Below are 26,738 nucleotides of genomic sequence, written 5' to 3' on the forward strand. Positions count from 1 at the left end.
GGTGCCTGCCACTATGCCCGGCTAATTTTTGTATTTTTAGTAGAGATGGGGTTTCACCATGTTGACCAGGCTACTCTGGAACTCCTGACCTCAGATCCGCCCGCCCACCTCGGTATCCCAAAGTGCTGGATTACAGGCGTAAACAACCATGCCTGGCCTCATGCAGAGCTTTTAAAAAAAAAATCTTAACACGGCCGGGCCCAGTGGCTCACGCCTGTAATCCCAGCACTTTGAGAGGCTGAGGTGGGCGGATCACCTGAGGTCAGGAGTTCCAGACCAGCTTGGCCAATATGGTGAAACCCCGTCTCTACTAAAGATACAAAAAATTAGCCGGGCGTGGTGGTGGGTGCCTGTAATCCCAGCTACTCCAGAGGCTGAGGCAGGAGAATTGCTTGAACCTGGGAGGCAGAGGTTGCAATGAGCTGAGACGGTGCCAATGCACTCTAGGCTGGGCGACAGGGCGAGACTCCGTCTTAAAGAAAAAAAAAATAGAAAGGTCTGCATGATACAATACAGGATTCATAGAATTTTGGCCAGTGAAAATTTTCTGTGTTAGTAGAATAAAAATGAGCTCTTCTAATTTACAGGTATTGATAGTCTGGTCTTTCCATCTTCCATCTTGACTCTCTTTTACTCTTAAAAATCTAAAGTAAACAAAGTAAAGCCAGTTCCAAATACTTTTCCTAGTTCTGCACTTTCTTTTCTTTTTTTTTTTTAAACAAGACAGTCATTTGTCCGAGTACAACGGGACAGTTCATTGTTAATACTTTGGTTCTGTGTGCTTTAAATCTTTTTTCCCCCTCTACCCATAGTTTCCCTTTGTAAACTTTGTTTTGTCAGTAGAGCATCATCATAGGTAATGATATGGCACCTCAAGACTGTTGGTCTTCCCCATTCTTACTGGAATATGCTGGAAGCTATCAGGACTGAGGTTAATTTCTTCATTCCTAGAATTATATTGTAATCAATATTGGAATACTGACTTTTGTGTATTTTTTTGTGTTATTTAGTTTTTGGAGAAAGGAAATATTTCTAGACTTTCTTGACTTGTCATAATTTTTTATTGTTAAAGAATATAGTTTAAAATTTATTAAATATTAGGGAGCCTTCTGTTTCATTGGGACTTTAAGGAATGATAGCCATAGGAAGGGATATATCTTATAAAGCTTTTAAAAAATAATATATTTATTAAATTTTTTTTTTTTTTTTTTTTTTTTTTTTTTTTTTTGAGACGGAGTCTCGTTCTGTCGCCCGGGCTGGAGTGCAGTGGCCGGATCTCAGCTCACTGCAAGCTCCGCCTCCCGGGTTCACGCCATTCTCCTGCCTCAGCCTCCCGAGTAGCTGGGACTATAGGCGCCCGCCACCTCGCCCGGCTAGTTTTTTGTATTTTTAGTAGAGACGGGGTTTCACTGTGTTAGCCAGGATGGTCTCGATCTCCTGACCTCGTGATCTGCCCGTCTCGGCCTCCCAAAGTGCTGGGATTACAGGCTTGAGCCACCGCGCCCGGCTATATTAAAATTTTTTAAATTTTTTTTTTTTTTTAGAAACAGGATCTTACTGCATTGCCCAAGTGGGTCTCAAACTTCTGGGCTCAAGTGATTCTCCTGCCTTGATCTCCCAGAGTGTTGGGATTCCAGGCATGAGCCAATGAGCTCAGCCAGTTTTGTTTTGTTTTTGTTTTTGGTAACTTCTAATTATTTTCTTATCCTATCCCTAATAGTGGCATCAGTTAATGAACTAGTTTTGATTCCCCAAAAGCCCCTCTTAATTTCCTGTATTTTGCTTTACGTTCTGTCTCTTTTGTTTGTTTCTTAGGAGAGAGAAATGTCATGTATATAATCAGTTGTTATTTGGTAATACTGGGCAGTAAGAAAGCAGGGAAAAGCACAAAACTTGGCACATAGTAAATTTTGTTGCTTAAACAAATTAGTGAATGAATGAACTTGCAGGATAAGATTGCACCCTATTTAGTGGTACTGTTTAATCATTTCGTGATCCTTAGCCAAGAACGAAGGCATACTGGAAGGGAACACACACAAAAAAGGTGAGAGAAAAGTGTTAATATATCATTTAAGTGACTGTTACAACAATATTACATTATGTTGTCACTCTTGAACATGAGATGTGATTCTCATTTACATTTCAAGCTAATTTGGTTAGCTGGGGGAATTCTTAGGCATCTCGAGAGATAATTAGATGTGCCCCCTAGGACCTCACATAACTATAATCTCTATTAGGAGTATTAAAGTTTATTTATTTATTTTTTTTGAGAAGGAGTCTTGCTTTGTCGCCCAGGCTGGAGTGCAGTGGCTCGATCTCGGCTCACTGCAAGCTCCGCCTCCCGGGTCCACGCCATTCTCCTGCCTCAGCCTCCCGAGTAGCTGGGACTACAGGCGCCCGCCATCTCGCCCGGCTAATTTTTTGTATTTTTTAAGTGGAGACGGGGTTTCACCATGTTAGCCAGGATGGTCTCGACCTCCTGACCTTGTGATCCGTCCGCCTCGGCCTCCCAAAGTGCTGGGATTACAGGCTTGAGCCACCGCGCCCGGCCAACATATGAATTTTGAGAGGCTACAGTCAGTGCACAGCACCAAGAAATTTCTGATAGAAACTTCATTTGTTTATGCATTAAGCAGATCTTGAGGGTGTGTACTGTGTGACAGATCCTCTTTTACATATGGATGTGTGTGTACTATGTGACAGATCCTGTTTTAGATACGTATAATGAACAAGACAAACAAGATTTGACACTTAAGAGGCTGGTGGTTTAGTTGAGAAAGACAGATAATTAAAAGGAAAATAAATAATTTGAGAGAGTGGTAAGGACTATGTAGGAAATTAAACAGTGTAAAGTGTTAGAATGACTAGTGTGAAGGGTGATCAGTTAAGGGCTTCCTGAAAAGGTGACCTTTTACCTGGGAGCTGAAATGGTAAGGGATAGCTGGCTGGTTAAGTTCCCAGGCATGTTTCTAGGGCCTGATGTTGACCAAGATTGGTATGGAAAAGGATTAAAAGAAGAGTGAGTCAATTGGGGAGCTTTGTAAGTTGAGGTTGGAGAGCTTGGTGGGGCAAAATCATTAAGGGCCTTGTGGGAATTATGGTAAAGATTTGGACTCCTTTTGCACAAGGAATAAAATCTGGAGGAATTTTAGCAGGGGAGTGACATAATTTTTCTGTTTGAAAGAGCACTTTGGCTGCAAAATAAAGAGAAGAAACTGCAGGTATGAGAGTAGAAGATAGGGAGGCCTGTTTGGGATTATCAAAATATTGTAGGTCAGAGATACTGGTGGTTTAGCTAAGATAGTGTCAGGGAAGAGGAAAAGAAAGGGAAATAATTTGAGAGAGATTTTGGGAGATAAGATCCATGTATTATTTACTAATTGATTAAGTATGGGGGCTTAGGAAGAGGGAAGAATATCTTTGACAATAATGTTGTGTAATACTGTCCACTGTAGCAAGTGAACCTATAGTGTTAGCAAATCAGATAGATGATTGCTGCAGCAGCAAGTTATAGAATATAATTTGGAAAGGAAAAAAGCCTTCAATCATTAAATAGGAAAACAGAAGGCAGGTAAACAATGTTATGGTTTAATTATGTTCAACTTACAGGCTTATAACTACTAGAAAACCAGTGGGGAATTCATAGTTTGCCATAGAAAATGCCTTTGGGCGGCCGGGCGCGGTGGCTCAAGTCTGTAATCCCTTTGGGAGGCCGACACGGGCGGATCACGAGGTCAGGAGATCGAGACCACCCTGGCTAACACGGTGAAACCCCGTCTCTACTAAAAAAATACAAAAAACTAGCCGGGTGAGGTGGCGGGCGTCTGTAGTCCCAGCTACTCGGGAGGCTGAGGCAGGAGAATGGCATGAACCCGGGAGGCGGAGCTTGCAGTGAGCTGAGATCCGGCCACTGCACCCCAGTCTGGGCGACAGAGCGAGACTCCGTCTCAAAAAAAAAAAAAGAAAATACCTTTGGGACAGATAACCTGTTTGGAATGAAAAAGCCCTGGAGAGTATTACAAAATAACAAATGTCAGGTTTGATGGAATGACTGACTATGCATGCAATTAAGTGATTTTCTTTAGTGCTAGAGTTCTTTTTTCCTAGGTAAATCATTTTGAAAAATGGACCAGACTTTGTGAAAGTAGATATGTTACATAAAATAATGTTAGCTAAAGATGAATGGAATAGGTTGAGTGTCTTCTTGAAAATTTGAACTCTTTCACAAAGAATTTTATTACCTCTTGGCTGGACTTGACTGAAAAGTTAAAAAAAAAAAAAAAAAAAAAGAAAATCTTATGATTGTTGAACTCCCAGTGAGGAGTCAGAGAATTGTGAGAGCCAGGGTCTGTTTTTTGTCACTTTTCTCTCTCTGTTTTTCAAAGATAGCATCTTGTTCTCCGCCAGGCTGAAGTGCAGTGGTGCGGTCACAGCTCCCTGCAGCTTTGAACTCTCAAGCTTAAGCGATCCTCCCACCTCAGCGTCCTGAGTAGTTGGAACTGTGGGTGCACACCACCATGCCTGGCTTATTTTTGTATTTTTTGTAGAGACGGGGTCTTGCCATGTTGCCCAGGCTGGTCTTGAACTCCTGGGCTCAAGCCATCTGCCCACCTAGGCTTCCCAAAGTGCTGGGATTACAGGCGTGAGCCACTTTGCCTGGCTGCCACTTTTTTCTGTGTTTAGAAATCTACCTCTGAGCTTTATTCCCCATCCATAAGGCAGGTAACCACTAGATGGCTAATTTTGAAAGAGCGAGAGCATTTATAGATACACAGTAGTTCTAAGTTCTGAGTAGAATACAGTCATCCCTTGGTATCCATGGGGGATTGGTTCCAGGACCTCCCATGGATACCAAAATCTGTGAATGCTCAAGTTCCTGATAGAGAATGGCATAGTGTTTGCATATAACCTATGCACATCTTCCTGTATATTGTAAATCATATTTAGATTACTTGTAGTACCTAATACAATGTAAATGCTTTGTAAATAGTTGTTATACTGTATTGTTTAGAGAAAAAAGTCTACATGTTCAGAATAGATGTAATTTTAAAAATCTGGATAGTTTCCATCTGTGGTTGGTTGAATCCACAGGTGCAGAACCCATGGATACAGAGGGCTGACTGAATAGAAAAGCAAGGCAAGTGTGATAGCAGCCTTCTTTACTTCAGGATTCAGGATTTACTTCTTTACTTCAGGATCAAATGTTTTTACTTTTCGATTTTATTGTTTTGTTTGTGAAGACTTGGGAGTTGCTGGGTTTAGTTATACCACTCTCTTATTAAGGGAGAATGTAACAATCCTCCTAGAGAGATTTGCAAACTACAGCGCTTGGGGAAACATTCAAAATTTTGCTTATATAAGAAATTTTATGAGTCTCGAGGGCCGGGTGTGGTTGCTCACACCTGTAATCCCAGCACTTTGAGAGGCCAAGGCCAGAGGATCTCTTGAGGTCAGGGGTTTGAGACCAGCTTAGCCAGCATGGTGAAACCGCATCTCTACCAAAAAAAGAAAAAAAAAAAAGAAAATCCGGGCGTGGTGGTGAGCACTTGTAATCCCAGCTACCCAGGAGGCTGAGGCATGAGAATCCCTTGAACTCAGGAGACAGAGGTTACAGTGAGCCAAGATTGTGCCACTGCCCTCCAGCCTGGGCAACAGAGCAAGACTCCGTTTAAAAAAAAAAAAAAAGAAATTCTATGAGTCTAAATTACATCAAGTAGCTTTGGAGGCAATAGTTTAAATTCTCTAAAATACTGGACACATTAGCTCATGCCTATAAGCACTTTGGGAGGCTGAGATGGGAGGATCACTTGAGGCCAGTAGTTCAAAACCAGCCTGGGCAACAGAGTGAGACTCCAGGGCTACAAGAAATTAAAAACTAGCTGGTTGTGGTGGCACACACCTGTAGTCTTAGCTTTTCTGGATGGAGGCTGAGGTGGGAGGATTGCTTGGGCCCAGAAATTCAAGGTTACAGTGAACTGTGATTGTGCCACTGCACTCCAGAGCGAGACCCTATTTCTAAAAATATTAAATTTAAAAAAACCTGTACGACTCAAATTTCCAGGTACTGTTATTAACATGAGTTATCTTGAACTGTTGAAAAATTAATCCTTTATTGTTGATTTCTCTCTTCATGTTAAAGATCTGACTTGATCTCCTGACATCGTAATCCACCTGCCTCGGCCTCCCAAAGTGCTGGGATTGCAGGTGTGAGCCACCACGCCCAGCCTTTTTGTTTTATTTTTGTTCTCGAGACAGAGTCTTTGGCTCTGTCACCCCGGCTGGAGTGAGTGCAGTGGCATGACCTTGGCTCACTGCAACGTTTGCCTCCCGGATTCAAGTAGTTCTCCTATCTCAGCCCCTTGAGTAGTTGGGACTATAGGCGTGCATCACCACGCCCAGGTAATTTTTGTATTTTTTTGTAGAGATGGGGTTTCACCATGTTGACCAGGCTGATCTTGAACTCCTGACCTCAAGTGATCCACCTGCCTTGGCCTCCCAAAGTGCTGGGATTACAGGTGTGAGCCACCATACCTGACCTACTTGAAAATTCTTAAATGGTTGCCTTATACTTTCTGGTAATAAAAGCACTATTTTAATGTTGAGAACTATTTTCATTGTTTGCTAACCTTAGAATTAAAAAATCCTTTTATATTTCTCTCTGGATAGATATGAGGGGAACCTCAGAAAGTTTGTGGAAAAATGGAATTAAAAGATAAAAATGCAAAATATAAACTTTATTCTCAATATAAGCTCTATCGAGTTCAAGAAACTTTTGTAAGCAATAATGCTAGCCATTTAGCCCACTCCTAAAGAAGTAAGGGTCCTGGGAATTTAACCATATCAATATGTGCAGTCTGTTTTTTACATTATTAACTAAAGAAGAATAGGTGCCCTTTACATTTTTTTTAAGATTAGGAAACCAAAGGAAGTCAGAAGGAGCCAATCAGCACTGTTTGGTGCATGCCTAGTGATTTTCCATTGAAACCCTAGCAAAATTGCCCATTTGAGAGGAATGAGCAGGAACCTTGTTGTGGTGAAAGTCAACAAGATTCCTTGAGCATTCCAAAAAAACTTCTGTCATGACCTTTGCTCTTGACGGGTTTGCTTTTGCTCTAACTGAATCACTTTCATCTCTTGGTACCCATTGCTTTGTTTTTTTCTTTGTCTTCAGGATCACACTGGTAAAGTCATGTCTCCTGTGTTAAACGTTTTCAAAGAAATTCCACAGTCTCTTGATACAACTTATTTAAAATTTGCATTGAAAGCACTGCTTTTGTCTGTGGCCGATCTGAGCACAATGGTTTTAGTACCCATCAAGTAGAAAGTTTGTTCAACTTAAATTTTTTTGTTAGGTTTGTGTAAGCTGAATGAATTTATATGTCTATGGTATTGGCTGTTGTTTGTGCTGTTAATCATCCGATCTCTACATTTAGGTTACAAACGGGATGAATTTTTTCCTAAAAAATTTATGTTGATAGTCTGCTACTGCAGGCTTCATCTTCAATATCATCTTGTCCCTTCTTACAGTGAATTGTCCATTTATAAACTGCTGATTTCTTAGAGGCATTGTTGCTATAAACTTTTCGTAAAGCACCAGTGATTTTACCATTCTTCCAGTCAAACTTCACCATACATTTGATGTTTGTTCTTGCTTCAGTTTTAGCGGAATTCATGTTGCTGTGTTAGTGTGCTTTTCAAACTAATGTCTTATCTTTCTTAGTGCCTCAAACTACATCTTGTTCAGATGTGTTATAACAAGTTAGTACCAGCTTATTTTGGTGCAATTTTTTTTGAAATTCATGCATAGTTTTTTCATAAAACGTATGTTACATGAACTTTTTGAAGATCCCTTGTACCTGCAGTCCAAAATTCAAAAGTTACTAAAGAATGTAAAATAAAAATAATTCTTCCTCTGCTTGTTTTCACTTACCCAGTTTCCTTCCTCGTCTTCCTGATGGATTAAAAAAAAAAAAAAAATGACAGGATCTAAAAAACGTGATCTAGTTTAGGTCTAAGGACATGTATAGGTTGAAAGTGAAAGGACTGAAAGTTATCACATGCAAATAGTAACTGAAAGAGTGCTGGGACAGTTTGCTAATATCAGACAAAATAGATTTTTACTTAAACACTCTTATAAACTCTTATAAGAGGCTGGGTATGGTGGCTCATGCCTGTAATCCCAGCACTTTGGGAGGCTGAAGCGTGTGGATCACTTGAGGTAAAACTTCATCTTTACTAAAAATACAAAAATTATCCAGACATGGTGGTGTGTGCCTGTAATCCCAGCTACTCGGGAGGCTGAGGCAGGAGAATCGCTTGAACCCGGGAGATGGAGGTTGCAGTGAGCCGAGATCGAACCATTGTACTCCAGCCTGGGTGACAGAGCAAGACTGCCTCAAAAACAAAAACCAAAAACCAAAGAAAACCCTCTTACACGAGACAAGGAAGAGCATTAAATAGAAGAGTCGATACACCAAGAAGATACAACAATTATAATAAACATGTATACACTGAACATCAGAGCTCCACGTAACCTGAAGCAAATACCTCATTGAAAGGAGCAACAGACAAATCTAAAATAATAATTGGAGACTTTAATATGCCACTTTCAATCATGAGTAGAACAACTAGACAGAAGATCTAGTCTAATTAGAAGTAGAGGACTTAGGCCGAGTGTGGTGGCTCACACCTATAATCCTAACATTTGACGAGACTGAGGTGGGAGGATTGTTGGAGCTCAGGAGTTTGAGACCAGCCTGGACAAATAGTGAGACCTTGTCTCTACTAAAAATTAAAAAATTAGCTGGGCATGTTGTTGCACTCCTGTTGTCCCAGCTACTTGGAAGGCTGAGACGGGAGGATTGCTTGAACCCAGCAGTTTGAGGTTGCAATGAACTGTGTTCGTGTCCTTGCACTTCAATCTGGGCAACAGAGTAAGACCTTGTCTCCCCCACTAACTCCACCCCCCCCAAACAAAAATAAAAACAAAACAAAACAAACCAAAACAAAGAAATAGAAGACTTTAACACTGCTAGAAACGATTGGGCCTAACAGACATGTATACCACACTCCACTCAGTAGCTGTTTTTCTCAAGTGCACATAGAACATTCTTCAGGATAGACCATATACTATGCCATAAAATTAATCTTAATAAATTTAAAAAGATTGAAATTATACAAAGTGGCTTTTCTAATCACAATGGAATGAAAGTGGAAATGTGAGAACGAGACCTGGAAAATTCACAAATATGTGGAAATTAACACACTTAACCATTGGGTCAAAAATCACAAGGTAAATTAGAAAATATCAAGACAAAAACACAGCATACCAAAACTTAAGGGTTGCAATATATATATATATATCACTTCATACAATTGATTTTTCAAAATCAACACAAAAGGTAAACATTTGTATAATTACGGGTACTCTTTCTTTTTTGTTGGGGAGTGGTGGGTGGTGTGTGGATTTGAATTACTGTTTGAGGTCACTTGCTTTCAGGCTTTTGCATTTCTTTTAAGGGGGATCTTCCAGGAACAAAATTTTGTTTTATTGCTTTTTAAAATCTGAGAAGGTCTGTTTCGCCTTCAGTTTTGAAATGTAGTTTTGCTAGATATAAGATTGGTTGACAGGTTTTTTTTTTTTCTTTTATTTGAACACTTTGATTATGTTATCTCATTGTTTTCTGTCTGCCATTGTTTCTGCTTAGAATTTAGCTGCTAATCTTACTGGGTTCCATTTTAAAATAATAAATCATTTGGTTCTTGCTGATCTTAAGTTTTTCTCCTTGACTTTGACTTTCAACATTTTTACTGTGAGGTATCTGTCTGGATGTCCTTGCCTTCCTCTTAGTTAAAATATATTGAGTTTCCTGGATGTGTGGTATATTGCTTTCAATACATTTGTGAAATTTTCCGCCATTATTTCTTTGAATGTTTTTTTCCCCCTCTACTACTTTTTCTCCTCTCCTTTTGGTACTCCCATAATGAGTACCAAACTCTGCCTAGTGGTATCCCACATGTCTAAGATTTTCCAGTTTACTGTTGAGCCCCCCCTTTATTTTTAAATTTCCATTATTGTAATTTTCAGCTTCATAAGTTTCATTTGGTTCTTTTTTGTAATTTACGTCTCTTCATTGATCTCTATCTGAGGTGATATTGTCATTATGCTTTCCTTCACTTTTATTTTTTATTTATTTATTTTTAGTTAGAGACGGAGTCTCGCTCTATCGCCCAGGCTGGAGTGTAGTGGCACGATCTCGCTCACTGCAAGCTCTGCCTCCCAGGTTCACGCCATTTTCCTGCCTCAGCCTCCCAAGTAGCTGGGACTACAGGCTTCCACCACCATGCCTGGCTAGTTTTTGTATTTTTAGTAGAGACGGTGTTTCACCATGTTAGCCAGGATGGTCTCAATCTCCTGACCTCGTGATCCACCCACCTTGGCCTCCCAAAGTGCTGGGATTACAGGCGTGAGCCACTGCCTTCAGTTCTTTAATCATGGTTTCCTTTAGTTCCCTGAACACGTTTATAATGGTTAAAGTCTTTTCTGTTAAATTTGACATCTTGTTTCTCATCATTTTTTATTGCCTGCTTTCCGCTCCCTTAGCGGATGGACTATACTTTTCTATTTACATGCCTCATAATTTTTTGTTGGAAACTGAACATGTTAGATAATACATTATAACAGTTCTGGGCACTGGTTCCTTTTCCTCCAGGGCTTGTTACTGTTATTTGCTCGGTATTTTGTTTAGGGACTAACTGGATTCATTTAGTGCAGTTGGTTTTCCTCCTTAGTGTTCAGGCTCTGCTACTGTCCTCTGGAAGGCGTAATTACGGATATGCCCTCAGTTAGGATGGGTTGATAGTGCTTTTGGTAGGGGTCTCTCCTTTTCTTTCCTGGAACACACCCAGTTGTTAAACTCCACTAATTGCTGGCTGATTGCTCCAATCAATCAGTTGACTGATTTCAACCAGTGCCCTGGGGTAAAATGTTCTATAGAATAATCCAAATTCTGACTCATTTGAAGGAATAGTTTCTGAGGTCAGTGTTTAATTTTTGGTCTGATTGTACCAGATACCGTATTCCCTGGTTCACTTCTGCAAACTGACGTACAGTTTAGCCTGTATCTTGATTGTCTAATTGCCTGTATCTTGATTATCTTCCCAATTGCCTTTCTACCTCTGCTGTTCTTTAGAGCACCTTTAGGCCTTGACTTCATGCTGTGTTGCAAATGAAGTCAGGGTCTTTGGGAAGAGATTAGGTGCTGTTTTTTTGTTTTTGTTTTTGTTTTGCTTTTTAATCTGCTTCTCACCCCAGGCAAACAGTCTGAGCTTGGACTTTAGAGGTGTGGGAGTGGGAACAATGACAAGTTTCTCTCTGAGTGACATGCCACTCTAGAAGATGAGTGCTCAGTGGGAGGTAGGCAGTAGCCTGGGGTCCTCCTAGTACGGAACCACCACCTCAAGAGCAGGGTCAAGAACGATTGGGGTTTCATTATTCTCAGTGTGCCCGGCCCTAGGTAGAGCCTTCATTCCACAAGTGGGAGTTTGGCAGAAGGGTGCCTCCACTGCTAAACTGGGTTCATGAAGGACTTAGCCTTCAGCAGTAGGTAGCTGGGGAAGGATGGGAAGTACTGATGTCTTGTATCTCTGGAGAAGAAATCCCGTTGTCTGGGTGCTGGGGGCAGAGGGAGCCCTGTGTTCTTGCCTGCCTCAGTAGAGTACAGTCTTCTTTTCTGAGCTGGGGGAGAGTGGGAAGGAAAAAAGAGGTTCAAATACCACAGACTCTTCCCTTTCTTACTGAATTTTCTATATGTTCTTGAGTAGATGTTTCTTCATTTGCTATTTGCCTTTTGGACCATTTCCGGAGGTTTTTGATGGTTTTTAAAAATAGTTTTTACAAGTTTCTCTTGGGAACAAGCCAGTGGAACCCTTTACACTGTCATTCATGCCAGAAGTCACTCTCCTTGTTGTTACCATTCTTAAATTTTAGTCATTCTGATTAGGTTTGTAGTAACATTGCATTGTGTTTTTAATTTACATTTTGTCTGTTGCCAAGGCTGGAGTGCAGTGGCATGATCAGAGCTCCCTGCAGCCTCAGAACTCCTGGGATCAGGTAATCCTCCCACCTCAGCCTCCTGAGGAACTAGGACTGTAGGCGTGTGCCACAGTCCCCCACCTGGCTAATTGTTTTAGTTTTTCTTTTTTAAGAGATGGGGTCTTGCTGTGTTGCCCATGCTGGTCTCGAACTCCTGGCCTCAAGCTATCCTCCCATAGCGCTTGGATTACACGTGTGAGCCACCATGCCCAACGTGTGTTGAACATCTTTCCATATGATGATTTTGCCATTGGTATATCTATCCTCTTTGGTGAAATGTTTGCTCATGTTATTTTCCATTTTATGGTTGGATTTTTTTTGGTGCTGTTTAGTTTGGAGAGTTCTTTATATAGTTTAACAGGATCATTCTTTTTTTTTTTTTTTTTGAGATGGAGTCTCGCTCTGTCACCAGGTTGAATGCAGTGGCGTGATCTTGGCTCACTGCAATCTCTGCCTCTCGGGTTCAAGCAATTTTCCTGCCTCAGCCTCCCCAGTACCAGGATTACAGGCATGTGCCACTGCACCCAGCTAATTTTTGTATTTTTAGGAGAGACAGGGTTTCACCGTGTTGGCCAGGATGGTCTCGATCTCTTGACCTCATGATCCACCCACCTCGGCCTCCCAAAGTGTTGGGATTACAGGTGTAAGCCACCACGCCTGGCCTTTAACAGGATCTTTCATGGAAAAGTTCATTTTGATGAAACCCAGTTTATCAGTTTTTCCTGCTAGAGATTGTGCTTTTGACTTTAAGTCTCAGAACTCTACCTACCTCTAGATTTTCCCCTGTGTTTTTAATAAAAGTTAACTCTTTAAAAAATAAAAGTATGGTTTTGCGTTTTACTTTTTTTTTTTTTTGAGACGGAGTCTCACTCTGTCACCCAGGCTGGAGTGCAGTGGCGCGATCTTGGCTCACTGAAATCTCCACCCTCGGATTTCAAGCGGTTCTCCTGGCTCAGCCTCCCGAGTAACTGGGACTGCAGGCGCCGCCACCACGTCTGGCTAATTTTTTGTATTTTTAGTAGAGACGGGGTTTCACCATGTTAGCCAGGATGGTCTTGATCTCCTGACCTTGTGATCCGCCCTCCTCGGCCTCCCAAAGTGCTGGGATTACAGGCCTGAGCCACTGCACCTGGCCTGAGTTTTACATTTAAGTCCATGATCCATTTTGAGTTAATTTTTGTATGAAGTGTGACCTAAATTTGTAGGTTGAAGTTTTTTTTTTTGAAGTTTTTTGCCTATGGATGTTCAATTATTTCAGCACCATTTATTGAAAAGGTTATCCTTCCATTATTGAATTGCTTTGGATATTTGTAAATGTGTTTAGGGAAAAACTCTCCTCAAACTGTGTTTTTTCTCTACCGTCATACCACAGCAGTAATCAACACAGAAGACGACTTCTGGGATCACATGCATGGGGTTGTTTTCCCCACACACCAAGCAGCGGACACCAGCTTGAGTGTCCTCTAGATCAGTTCGACACTTTCTCCGGGTCATTGATGTCAGATCCCACAGGTTGAGGGCTCCGTACCCAAGACTGCTGCCCCAGGACACCCACCAGTCGTAAGTCGGGGCATCCAGAACTTCTGACCAACCAACTTCAAGTTGGGGTTCCCATGGCCCCCTCTTTGGGTTCATTAATTTGCTGGACTGGCACACAGAACTCAGGGAAACACTTATTTACGTTTACTGGTTTATTATAAAGAGTATTGCAAAGGTTACAGATGAAGGGACGTGCAGGGCTACGTATGGGGGAAGGGGCGTGGAACTTTCATGTCCTCCCTGGATGCTCCACCCACCAGGAACCTGTGTGTGTTCAGCTGTCTTGAAGTTCACTGAACCCTGTCCTCTTGGATTTTTATGGAAGCTTCATGACATCAGCATCCCTACCCCAAGGGCATAGGATGGGACCCTACATGAGAGAGTTTTAAGATCCGCAATCAAAAAGGCAGGGGAACATTAAGCATGGAAGGAGGGCAGGAGAAAGTCAGAGGCCTGCCTCTGAGGCCTAACACTTCCAACATTATAATGAAAGACTGGAATAAAGGCTATGGGAGTTAAAGCCAGGAACCATGGATGAAGACCAATAAATATCATAGCACTACAGTAAAATAACAGGCATACTTGTGTGGGTCATTTCTGGGTTCTCTGTTCTGTTACTGTATTTGTGTATTCTTTTGCCGATACCAACAGTCTTGACTAGCTATGTAGTTGGGTTTCAGTGAGGTCTTCTTTTTTGATTGTTTTAGCTGTTTTGGAGCTTTGCCTTTATGTAAGTTTTATGAGTTTTTACCTAGAAAAATCCTTGGTGGGATCTTGATAGGAATTGTATTAACCTATAGAACAATTTGGAGAGAATTGACATCTTTACTGAGTCAGTATATTGCTGAGAACATAGTATAATATATTGCTATTTATTTAGGGTTTTTGTTATTGTTGTTTTTTGAGAAGTGGGGTCTCATGCTTTTAGTTCACTGCAGCCTCGAACTCCTGGACTCAAGCAATTCTCTCACCACATTCTCTTGAGTACCTAGACTACACACGTGCATGCCACCAAACTCAGCTAACTTTAAAATTTTTTTTTTAGTGACATGGTCTTGTTGCCCAGGCTGGTCTCAAACTCCTGGCCTTGAAGTGATCCTCTTGCCTCAGTCTCTTGTATTTGTTTAGATTTCTGATTTCTTCCATCAGCATTTTGGAATTTTTAGCATACAGAGCCTATCCATATTTTGCTAAGTGTATACTTAAAGTATTTAATTTTCTATGGAGCAGTTGTAAATGGTATTGTTTAAAATTTCAGTTTCTACATGTTTATTGTTAATATACAGAAAAGTAAATGATGGCTGGGCACAGTGGCTCATACCTTTAATCCCAGCACTTTGGGAGGCCAACGTGAGAGGATCACTTGAGTTCAGGAGTTCAAGACCAGCCTGGGCAACATAGCGAGACTCCATCACTACAAAAAATTGAAAAAAAAAAAAAAAAAAGCCAGGTATGGTGGCATGCACCTGTAATCCTGGGTACTTGGGAGGTGGAGGGCAGGAGGATTCCTTGAGCCCAGGAGTTCAAGGTTACGGTGAGGTATGATTGCACCATTGCACTCCAGCCTGGGCAACAGTGAGACCCTGTGTCTCTAGAAAAAAAAGAAAAGTGATGGATATTTTAGTGTTGATGTTGAATTCTTGCTGAACTCATTATTTCTAGAATCTTTTTTTTTTTGTAGATCCTCAGTAACATTTGAAGATTTGTTTTGAAGTGTTTTATCTTTTTTCTATTGAGATTATATTCTTCTTTCATAATGACCAAATATTGTGGGGTTTTAGGATCAAGGCTGTTGAAATCCATATGTCAATTTTATGCCCAATCACATTGATGATTTTTCTTATTTGTAAATTTTTCTTTAGTTGATTCTCCTGGGCTTTATAGAAAAAAGAGTCATATAATCTGCAAATAGTTACAGTTTACCTTTTTTTCTTCCAATTTTTATACTCATTTTTTCCCCTCATTTAATTATCTAAGACTTCCAAGATAAAGTTAAATAATGCTGGTAATACCATCTTCTGACTATTTAGACTCTTAGGCTTGTTTGCTTTTTTTTTTTTTTTTTTTCCTCCTCAAGGCATTGCATGCTAGTAGGAATTCTTTTTATTTCAGTAGGTAGAATGCAAATAAAGTAAAACATATAGTAAATTTCAATTATCTAGAGTGTGTTCTAGTATTGGAATATTCTGTTTTGTTAAATTTATGGGAACCTGAAGGTTGACTTACTTTTACTTCAACAGTTCTATTGTTGAAAGTCAGTATCATAGGCCTTCCTGCTTTCTGTAGAGTGGCGAATATTTGATTTCTTTGTAGATTTTGCGGCACTTTATTTTCTTCATTCTCATTTTGTCATACTTGTGAATTTAGAAAACATTATTGATAGGAATGTCTATTGATCTCAGGACTTTACTGGAGAGTTGATTTTCTTCTTTTTATTTTAAGGAGGATCCTTAAAAATTATTGGGGAAATCTTATTTCTTGTCATTTGATTTCTTTTTCTGAGATGAGAATTACAAAACAATTCTTACTAATAGAGCATTTCAGTTTTTCTTTTTCTTTTTTATTACGAGACAGGGTCTTTGCTTTGTTACTCAGGCTGGAGTGTAGTAATGCCATTAGAGCTCAGTGCAACCTTGAACTCCTGGGCTCAAGCGATCCTCCCACTTCAGCCTCTTGCGTAGCTAGGACCACAGCTACTGGCCACGTGCCACCACACCCGGCTAATTAAAAAAAATTGTTTTTTGGTAGAGGTGGGTCTCACTTTGTTGCCCAAGCTGGTTTTGAACTGCTGGGCTCAAGTGATCCTCCTGCCACAGCTACCCAAAGTGCTGGGATTACAGGTGTGAGCCACTGTGCCTGCCCGAGCATGTATTTATAGTCATAAATGAGCAACACTCCTCCATATATAGCTCCTGCTGATGAGAAGTTTGGTGTGGTGATATTTTTCTTTTCTTTTTTCTTTTTGAGACAGAGTTGCCAGACTGGAGTGCAGTGGCCTGATTTCGGCCCACTGCAACCTCTGTCTCCCGGGTTTGAGCAGTTCTCCTGCCTCAGCCTCCCGAGTAGCTGGGATTACGGGCATGTGCCACCACACCCAGCTAATTTCTTATAATTTTAGTAGAGACTGATTTTTTGTATTTTTAGTAGAGGGTTTCACTATGTTGGCCAGGATGGTCTAGATCTTCTCACCTTGTGATCTACCTGTCTTGGCCTCCCAAAGTGCTGGGATTACAGGTGTGAGCCACCGCTCCTGGCCTCTTGTTTTTTTTTTTTTTTTTTTTTTTTTTTTTTGGCTCGCTGCAACCTCCGCCTCCAGGACTCAAGTGATCCTCTCACCTTGGCCTCCCTAAGTGCCGGGATTACAGGCATGAGCCACTGTGCCTGACCTAGTGTGGTGATATTTCAAGAATACTTTACAAAGCTTTATTCTACTTGCTACAGCTTGAGCATCAAGATCCTGACTCTGTAGTTTTCTTGTGATGTAAACCAACTACCTTTAGGGTTCATTTTCTTATCTTTTACTCACCCCAGTCTTAATTTTGTTGCACAGTGGAAAGCACATGAACTTCATGAGGTTCAGAAACTGGGTATAACACAGCTGCTTCTCTTTGAATCCTAATGACCTTGAATAAGTTATCCAATCTCTAATCCTCAAAATGGAGGATAATAATACCTCAGAGGGCTATATTTAAAGATGCATGAAATACCACATGTAAATTATCTGGTACAGAATTTACCTTTGTTTATTCTCAGTAAATGTTTGCTGCCTCTGTTGATTCTCAGTAAATGTTTGCTGCCTCTCCCCTGAAACAAAATGAAATGGTGTGTGTGAATAGCTTTGTGAGCTTTAAATAATACAATTAAATAGAAGGCATTATTAGTTCTGTTTCTTCTTTCAGAAATGGGCATTAACAACATAATTTATGATCTCAGTAGTATAATGTGCTTGGCCAGGTTTATGCCCAGGTTTGATATTCTTTAGATTTTTGTTTCTTCTTGCCCTACATACTTTGAAAGCCCTTCGAGAAATCCTGTAGCAAACTCACATGAATTGTGAAACCAACAGTTGACTAATTTTTACTCTAATTCTGTTTCTTTGACTAATTCTTAGTCTGTGTATCCATATATATGAACACTGATCCACCTATTACCTTCTTTTTATGGTGTCTAGGTTCTCCTACTTTGCCCTACTTCTCCTTTCCCCACTAAGAACTTTGAACCATATGGAATTTATTAGCTAGCATATACCCTGGTCTCTTCCTGTTTTGGTATTTCTGGTTAATAATCCTTAATTGGATATTCAACTGATTGTCTAAAATAAGCTTACGTCCATGAGTTAAGTGGTAGAGTGCCAAGGACTTGAAAAGCTTGAACTCCTAAGACTTACTTGCTGCAGTCCAGTTTAGAGAGAAATTAATGATTTATGAAAATGTTCTTAGCACTCGAGCATTGAAATATTATCACATATTCATTAAGCATTTGTATGCATAGCACTTTCTGGTAACCCAGATGGATGTAAAATGTGTATGTTTTGGTCCTGAGTTTCTTCCTTCTAGGGTAGTCTAGTTAGAGTTCAGAATAACTCAAAAAAGTTGAAATATAAGACATTAAGCCTTTTGAATACAAAATATTATCGATAATATGTGCTTATAAATTTGAAGACTTTGTCCTCTTTATTTTTTGTAAAGTGTGGTGAATTTTGTTTTCCTTTACCTGTGAACTAGAAATAAAAATACCCTGTAGGGTCATTGTGATGTTTAAATGAGATTGGTAATGTAAAGCCCAGTTATAATATATAAACGTACATATATTCTTTCTAATATATACAATTAGTATTTAGAATTCTAATTTCTTTTTCTTTTTTTTTTTTTTTTTGAGACGGAGTCTCGCTCTGTCGTCCAGGCTGGAGTGCAGTGGCCAGATCTCAGCTCACTGCAAGCTCCGCCTCCCGGGTTTACGCCATTCTCCTGGCTCAGCCTCCCGAGTAGCTGGGACTACAGGCGCCCACCACTTCGCCCGGCTAGTTTTTTGTATTTTTTTAGTAGAGACGGGGTTTCACCGTGTTAGCCAGGATGGTCTCGATCTCCTGACCTCGTGATCCACCCGTCTCGGCCTCCCAAAGTGCTGGGATTACAGGCTTGAGCCACCGCGCCCGGCCCTCTAATTTCTAATTGTATACTATTTTTTAAATTAAACAATATGATGCATGGTAAAAAAAAAAAAAAATGCAGGCAGAGCAAAGTAAATATTCTTCTCACTTCAGACCTGAGGTTCTGCCCTATGTTCTTCTGTACCAAGAGTATGGTTTTAAATATTTTTCATTAATTATTCTAGTACATATACACTTACATATACTTACATATTTTTATAGCATGTAAGTGGGAACATATTATTCATGTTGCCTTGTATCCTGTGTTTTTCATTTAAAAAAAGATTTTTGGTTATCTTCCCATCAACAAATACAGCTTTTGAATACATTATTCTTTTATTGTTATTGATGGCTGAATATTCTATCGTTTGGATATATAATAACTGGTATTTTTCCCCAGCACTCTTTTTAATGGATTTTTTCAAAACTTTCATCTTCTTAGGATCAACTCACTATCCTGAAGGTCCATTCTCCCAAGAAGAAGGGACAGAAAGACAAACTTGTTTGTAAGAAAGGCTTGGGTATCCCATGAACGAGCCAACAGAAAACCGATTGGGGTGCAGCAGGACTCCAGAGCCAGATGTAAGGCTCAGAAAAGGGCACCACCTGGATGGTACAAGGAGAGGTGATAATGACAACCACCAGGGAGATTTGGAGCCCACTGTAGAGGCATCCATTCTATCTTCCCATCATAAAAAAGTAAGTCAAATTGGAAGAATGGTAAACAAAGGAAAAAATGTGGAGGGTGTGGCAGAGGGAGGATATGGGAAAAAAAAAAGCGTGGATCCATTGCTGGAGGGAGGATGGCGTGGTAAGAAGGAAACTTGCACATTTGTATTTTTTTCTTCTGGATAACTTGAAGTTGTCTTCTTCCTCTTCCTCTTCTTCTTTCCTCCTCCTCTTCTTCTTCCTCTTCTTCTTCTTCCTCTTTCCTCTTCTTCCTCTTTCCTCTTCTTCCTCTTTCCTCTTCTTCTTCTTCCTCCTCTTTCCTCTTCTTCCTCTTTCCTCTTCTTCCTCTTTCCTCCTCTTCTTCCTCTTTCCTCCTCTTCCTCTTTCCTCTTCTTCTTCCTCTTTCCTCTTCTTCCTCTTTCCTCTTCTTCCTCTTTCCTCTTCTTCCTCTTCCTCTTCTTCTTCCTCTTTCCTCTTCTTCCTCTTTCCTCTTCTTCTTCCTCTTTCCTCTTCTTCTTCCTCTTTCCTCTTCTTCCTCTTTCCTCTTCTTCTTCCTCTTTCCTCTTCTTCCTCTTCTTCCTCTTTCCTCTTCTTCTTCCTCTTTCCTCCTCTTCCTCTTTCCTCTTCTTCCTCTTTCCTCTTCTTCCTCTTTCCTCTTCTTCCTCTTTCCTCTTCTTCCCATTTCCTCTTTCTTCCTCTTTCTTCTTCTTCCTCTTTCCTCTTCTTCTTCTTCCTTTCTTCTTCCTCTTTCCTCTTCTTCTTTCCTCTTCTTCCTCTTTCCTCCTCTTCTTCCTCTTTCCTCTTCTTCTTCCTCTTTCCTCTTCTTCCTCTTTCCTCTTCTTCCTCTTCTTCTTCCTCCTCTTCTTCGTCTTCTTCCTCTTTTTCGTCTTCGTCTTCTTCTTTATCGTCGTCGTCTTCTTCTTCTTCATCGTCGTCTTGTTATTGAGACAGAGTCTCGCTTTGTCGCCCAGGCTGGAGTGCAGTGGCGCGATCTCGGCTTACTGCAGCCTCCGCCTTGCGGGTTCATGTTATTCTCGTGCCTCGGCCTCCTGAGGAACTGGGTACATGCCACCATGCTAGGCTAATTTTTGTAGCTTTAGTAGAGATGGGGTTTCGCCATCTTGGCCAGGCTGGTCTCGAGCTCCTTACCTCAGGTATCCTCCCACCTCAGCCTCCCAAAGTGCTGGGATTACAGGCGTGAGCCATCCTGCCTGGCCTCTTATTCTTAAATTAGCTTAGATATTACTTGATTTTGATTTTATAGTTAATGTCTTTCTGCTCTTTTATTTTTTTTCTCCCCCGGAGACAGAGTCTCACTCTGTCACCAGACTGGAGTGCAGTGGCGTGATCTCGGCTCACTGCAACCTCTACCTCCCAGGTTCAAGCGATTCTCCTGCCTCAGCCTCCCGAGTAGCTGGGATTACAGGCACCTGCCACCATGTCCAGATAATTTTTTGTATTTTTAGTAGAGACGGGGTTTCACCATGTTGGCCAGGATGGTCTCGATCTCGACTTCCTTATCCACCTGCCTCGACCCCCCAGAGTGCTGGGATTACAGGCGTGAACCACTGCGCCCGGCCTCTGCTGAGTCTTAAAAGCATACTTAACCTGGTTTATCTTGTTGAAGGGAGAAGTTGTGTTCTATGGGTACCATATAATCTTTCGAATTTAACCATACTCTTTAGTATGACCTTATCCGTTATTTTTGGAGAAATTTGAATTGCGTGTTGGAGCTACTTTTCCAGAAATTGTTTACCTCCAGTGTATACCATGGGAGTCAGTAGAATTTCTGAAAACTGAAGCAGATTTTACTCTTTCATTTCCCAGAGAAAAGAGCAACCTTTAGGCAACTATACCTATAGAGCAGAAGTATCAGAAAGTCATTGTGACAGACGTTTTGCTATGTGCTTTGGAATTTCCAAATTATATAGCATGTGTTTAATGTTTTATTACTAATACAGTGTTTCTCAAACTGCGGGTTTTACCTATTAGTGGGTTTTGAAATTAATGTATTATAAAGTGTTAAAAAATTAAAGATCAAAATAGAATGAAAACATTGAAGTGTGTATATAGTAATACACATTTAAATTGTTATTTTAGTTATTTTAGTTTTAGTTATGTATATGAATATGAATAATATATGAAATACATTTCTTACTATGGGTTGTAGTTAACATTTTGAAAGCCTCTACTTAGAACAGCAGCTTGGGGAAGCGTGTTTCGAGGTAGAGGAAACAAGCTAGTGCCGAGATCCGAAGGTGGGAATATGCTTACCTTCCTTGCCTTCCCCTCCTGCCTCCCACCATCACCTGCGCCTGCTTGTATCATCTTTCTCTTCTTTCATCTTCTCCTTTATTTTATTTTATTTTATTATTATTTTGAGATGGAGTCTCACTCTGTCACCCAGGCTGGAGTGCAGTGACATCATCTCGGCTCACTGCAACCTCCGCCTCCCATGTTCAAGTGATTCCCCTGTCTCAGCCTTCCGAGTAGCTGGGACTACAGGCCTGCGCAACCACGTCCGACCGATTTTTGTATTTTCAGTAGAGACGGCGTTTCACCATGTTGGCCAGGCTGCTCTTGAACTCCTGACCTCAAGTGATCCGCCCACCTTGGCCCCCCAAAGTACTGGGATTACAGGTGTGAGCCACTGTGCCCAGCCTTCTTTTTTTTGTTTTGTTTTTTCTTTCTTTCTTTTTTTTTTAAAAAGGAGCAAAAGAAGGCCAGTATAGTTAGAGCATGAGGAACTAGAAGGACGAGTGATATGAGATGAGGTCAGTGGACCAGTCAGAGAACAGGTTATACAGGTTTATTGAAGGAATTTAAATTGTATTTTTTTTTTTTTTTTTTTTTTTTTTTTTTTTTTTTTTGAGGCGGAGTCTCGCTCTGTCGCCCGGACTGGAGTGCAGTGGCCCGATCTCAGCTCACTGCAAGCTCCGCCTCCCGGGTTTGCGCCATTCTCCCGCCTCAGCCTCCCGAGTAGCTGGGACTACAGGCGCCCGCCACCTCGCCCGGCTAGTTTTTGTATTTTTAGTAGAGACGGGGTTTCACTGTGTTAGCCAGGATGGTCTCGATCTCCTGACCTCGTGATCCGCCCGTCTCGGCCTCCCAAAGTGCTGGGATTACAGGCTTGAGCCACCGCGCCCGGCCTTAAATTGTATTTTAATAAAATTGCCTGGCAAGTGGGCAGCTTTTGGGGTGTTTAAACATGGAGACATTTGTGTTTTTAAAAATATCACTCTGGTTGTGGAATGGATTATTTGAAGACAGAATAGAAGAGGGACCCAGGTGTTAGAATATAGATGAGAGATGATGTCACTTGAAGCAGCATGGTGGGAGCAGCAGAAATGGAGGGAAATGGTTAGATTCTGGGTATATTTTGTGGGCCAAATCAACAAGACCTCCTGATGGATTAGCTGTAGAGTGAGGAAAATAGAGGAATCAAGGCTGATTCTCTGAGCTGAACTGAAATGGTAAAGCAAGAGGGAGGAGTGAGTTTAAAGTAGGGAAATCAAGAGCGGTGTTTTGGAAATGTGAGATTCGAGATTCTTATTAGATATCTTAGAAGAGATTGAGGAGGTAGTAACTGTATCACTATTAAGATTTTTATGTACCTCTGTTTCTTAACTATTTTTAAAACTGATACTGTTCTTACGGGATCTAAGGAATTTTCAAGCTTGAAAGAATTTCAGGCTAGCTAATTTGAGATTTATAATGTCAATAAAATTCTGTTTATCATTCCACATTATTTTAAATTACATACAAAGATCTAACATGTCACCCAGGGACCATTTCACCCACTGCTCTGTTTGGTCGCCAGTCTTTTGTCTCTCTTTTCGGCAATGGTTAGGCGGATATCCTTTCCTCAGGGAAGAGAAATCCGTGGTTTGTTGCCCTTGCCAATAACAAAAATGTTGGAAAGTTTAGTGGCAAAGCCATTGGCATCTTTCATGTGAACGACATCAAAAGATCCAGGGTGCCTTTCTCTGTTGATTATCACACCAGTTCTTCCCAGGTTAGCACCTACAGTCACCATACACAGGTTACCAGTGTCAGACTTGATGAAATCGGTAATCTTGCCAGTCTCCAAATCAATCTGAATGGTATCGTTCACCTTGATGAGGGAATCAGGGTAGCAGATGGTGCCGAGCATCATGAGTCACCAGATGAGGGATTCCTTTTGTGCCCACAAAGATTTTTCTCACTTTGTATTTGGCCTCCTCAGGTGTAATAGGATGTACAGCAAAGCGACCCTTGGTGTCATAGATCAGATGGAAATTCTCTCCCGTCTTGTCAATGCTGATGACATCCATGAATCCAGCAGGGTAGGCTATATCAGTTCAGACCTTGCCATCGATCTTAATGAACCTCTGCATGTAATCTTCTTTACTTTATCTCCTGTCAGGGCATACTTAAGTCTGTTCCTTAGAAAGATGATGGGAGTAACTCTCTCAACTTGTGTGGACTGGTGGATGGACGAGGAGCAAACACATCGGTCAGTTTATCCAGCATCTAATGCTTTGGAGCTGCTGCCCACTTCCGATGCTTCTCGGAACCATGCGCCATGGCTGCGTTAGGCAAGGAAAGCAAAAATATATTTTAAGAGTCCAGAACTTGCCCACCCAATCACTTTTGTGTCAGATTTACATTAATTGATTTTTCTGTGTGTTGTAATACTATGTATTTTTGTTTACTGTCTTCACTGGTTGGAGTGTTATCTTCTGTGGATAATATTTGTGTTTGAATTTCACTAATAAGTAATTAGGTGGATGGGATTTTTCCCATCCTTATGAATGAACTCATTTATTGCCCCGAAAGCCTCTATTTGATTTTCGTTTAATCTTGAGCTAATGCAAAAGTTAGCAATATGAACAAAAGAACCATTTTTTCTTTCATTTGTTTTAATAGATTTTTATATGAGGAGCCAAGGAATGAAAGGATCCATAGGTTGTGGAATGTTAGAGCTGAAAAGGCCCTCCAGAGTCATCTTGTTTGCCTTCCTCAATTTACCAGTGAGGAAATTGTGTTTTTATTCCTAATGAAAGTTTGTCTTGTGTGTGTTGTTTCTCTTTGGAGTTGAAGTTCCTTGCTGAAAAAGAGAATCTATATGCAGTACAGTCCCTTGCTGCCAGTTTCACGGTTAATGTATAGTGCACATGGGAGCTAGAAAAGAAAGGAGATAGAGTTACAGAGAACTGCAGTTTTGAGACTGAAATAAAAGGCAAAATATTAATAGCTTAATGATTTGAGGAGTTCTATATACTGATTTTTCGTTTGTGTTTGGAGAAAGGACTCATTTCTTAAAATTTTCAGTTTTGAAGTTGAAACACCTGAACTGTAGACTGCAGCCTTCTCAGTAATTCTAGTAAGACCTTAATTGTATCACTTTCATAGACATTATCTCATTTGCTTCTCAAAACTATGCTCTGAAATAGAAAGAGCAGATATGATTTCTTTTTGAAAGTGGACGAAAATAGGATTTAGAAAGGTTAGTTTAGTAATTTGCCCAAGGTAATGTGACAAAATGAGAGCATGTGCTAAGTCTTCTGACTGCTCTTTCTGCGGAACAAAGCTGCCTTTATGAGAATTGACACCAGATTGACTTAATGTTTCTGAATTCCAAACTCAGTCCCTGAGTGTTTATATTGAACCTAGAGGTTAGATTCGGTAGTTGGTCTTGTTTTTTGACAGAAGTTGTTGCAGACCTCATTTTCTGTTAAGCCAGGGTAATTTTGCATCTCAGATGCATTCTAACTTTGTAATGGATCTTCTGTTTATTTTGAAAGCAAATAAAACGGCCGGGCGTGGTGGCTCAAGCCTGTAATCCCAGCACTTTGGGAGGCCGAGACGGGCGGATCACGAGGTCAGGAGATCGAGACCATCCTGGCTAACACGGTGAAACCCCGTCTCTACTAAATGCAAAAAAAACTAGCCGGGCGAGGTGGCGGGCGCCTGTAGTCCCAGCTACTGGGGAGGCTGAGGCAGGAGAATGGCGTAAACCCGGGAGGCGGAGCTTGCAGTGAGCTGAGATCCGGCCACTGCACTCCAGCCCGGGCGACAGAGCAAGACTCCGTCTCAAAAAAAAAAAAAAAAAAAAAAAAGAAAGCAAATAAAACGAATATATCATAGTATAGTCATTCACATTCCTAACAATTTTGCATTTTCTTTGTTTTTTCCCCTTTTTTAGAAGATGCAGATCTTAACTAAATTTCTTAGGCTTCATTTAAAACATGATGGGAGCCCTTAGGCTGTCTTAAGTTGTGGAGATTGGCATTCACATGCCGATCGTGAATAAGGATAAAAGCAAAACACGAAAAGCACCAGGGGTGTCTTGTTTTTTATTCAGTGTAATTCTGAATTTATAAAGTAAGATTTAAGGTAATTATGTGCATTACAGACTGTGGTATCTATCTTTTTGTACAAGTCTTTATTTACTGCCAAGTTTCTTTAAATCAGTAAACCTATTAGGAGTGCCCACCTGGTCACATATTGCCATTTATAGAAAAGTACAAATGCCAGGATTTTATTCCAGGCCTGCTCAATCAGAATCTTTGGATCCTGGGTATATTTTTTTTGTTTCACAACTAAGATGCTCACTACTGTTTAAAAACCTCCTTCCCGGCCAGGCGCAGTGGCTCACACCTGTAATGCCAGCAATTTGGGAGGCCGAGGCAGGCAGATCACGAGGTCAGGAGTTTGAGACCAGCGTGTCCATCATGGTGAAACCCTGTCTCTACTAAAAATACAAAAATTAGCTGGGTGTGATGGCAGGCACCTGTAATCCCAGCTACTTGGGAGGCTGAGGTAGGAGAATCGCTTGAACCTGGGAGGTGGAGGTTGCAGTGAACCGAGATCGCACTACTGCACTCTAGCCTGGGCGACAGAGTAAAACTCCGTCTCAGGGAAAACAAAACAAAACAAAACAAAACACCTCCTTCTGGTAGGAGATAGTTAAGGAAAATAATAATAATAATAATAATAATAATAATAATAAACAGAAAACCAAACCAGTCCCCTTTTTAAAATATTTATTTATTTTAAATAAGTATTTTATTTAAAATAGTTAATGTATTAAAAACTTCTTAGCAACATGCTTTGCAAAGAAATCTCAACACATTCTCTGAGGATTATTAGGGAAATGAAATTAGATTTATTTACTGTTTGTTAAAGGAAAATATCACATTTACTCACAGTTGACATAGTTGTTGAATGAATTTATCAGCAACACATTTAAAGTTCTGTGTCTAAGTGGTTTCAAGTAGTTTCTTTAAAGAGATGTACAAAAGG

The 26,738-nt window shown here is 40.6% G+C and overlaps 1 protein-coding gene across 3 annotated transcripts in view; it reads left to right on the forward strand.

Moving 5' to 3' along the window:
- The window catches only part of ADIPOR2 (adiponectin receptor 2), a 90,980-nt gene that overhangs the window by 37,526 nt on the left and 26,716 nt on the right, over window positions 1-26,738 (forward strand). Inside the window, exons 2-3 of one of the 3 annotated variants that reach the window (XM_030938864.1) lie at window positions 13,467-13,654; window positions 19,225-19,481. In XM_030938864.1, the coding sequence (XP_030794724.1) occupies window positions 19,311-19,481 (171 nt within the window). In that variant the 5' untranslated portion in view covers window positions 13,467-13,654; window positions 19,225-19,310. Of the gene's footprint in view, window positions 1-13,466; window positions 13,655-19,224; window positions 19,482-23,682; window positions 23,777-26,738 lie in introns of those variants that run through there. The other 2 variants (XM_010363562.2, XM_030938865.1) reach the window with 2 other exon arrangements.

The sequence above is a fragment of the Rhinopithecus roxellana genome, chromosome 10, assembly GCF_007565055.1.
Source record: "Rhinopithecus roxellana isolate Shanxi Qingling chromosome 10, ASM756505v1, whole genome shotgun sequence".
Lineage (NCBI taxonomy): Eukaryota > Metazoa > Chordata > Mammalia > Primates > Cercopithecidae > Rhinopithecus > Rhinopithecus roxellana.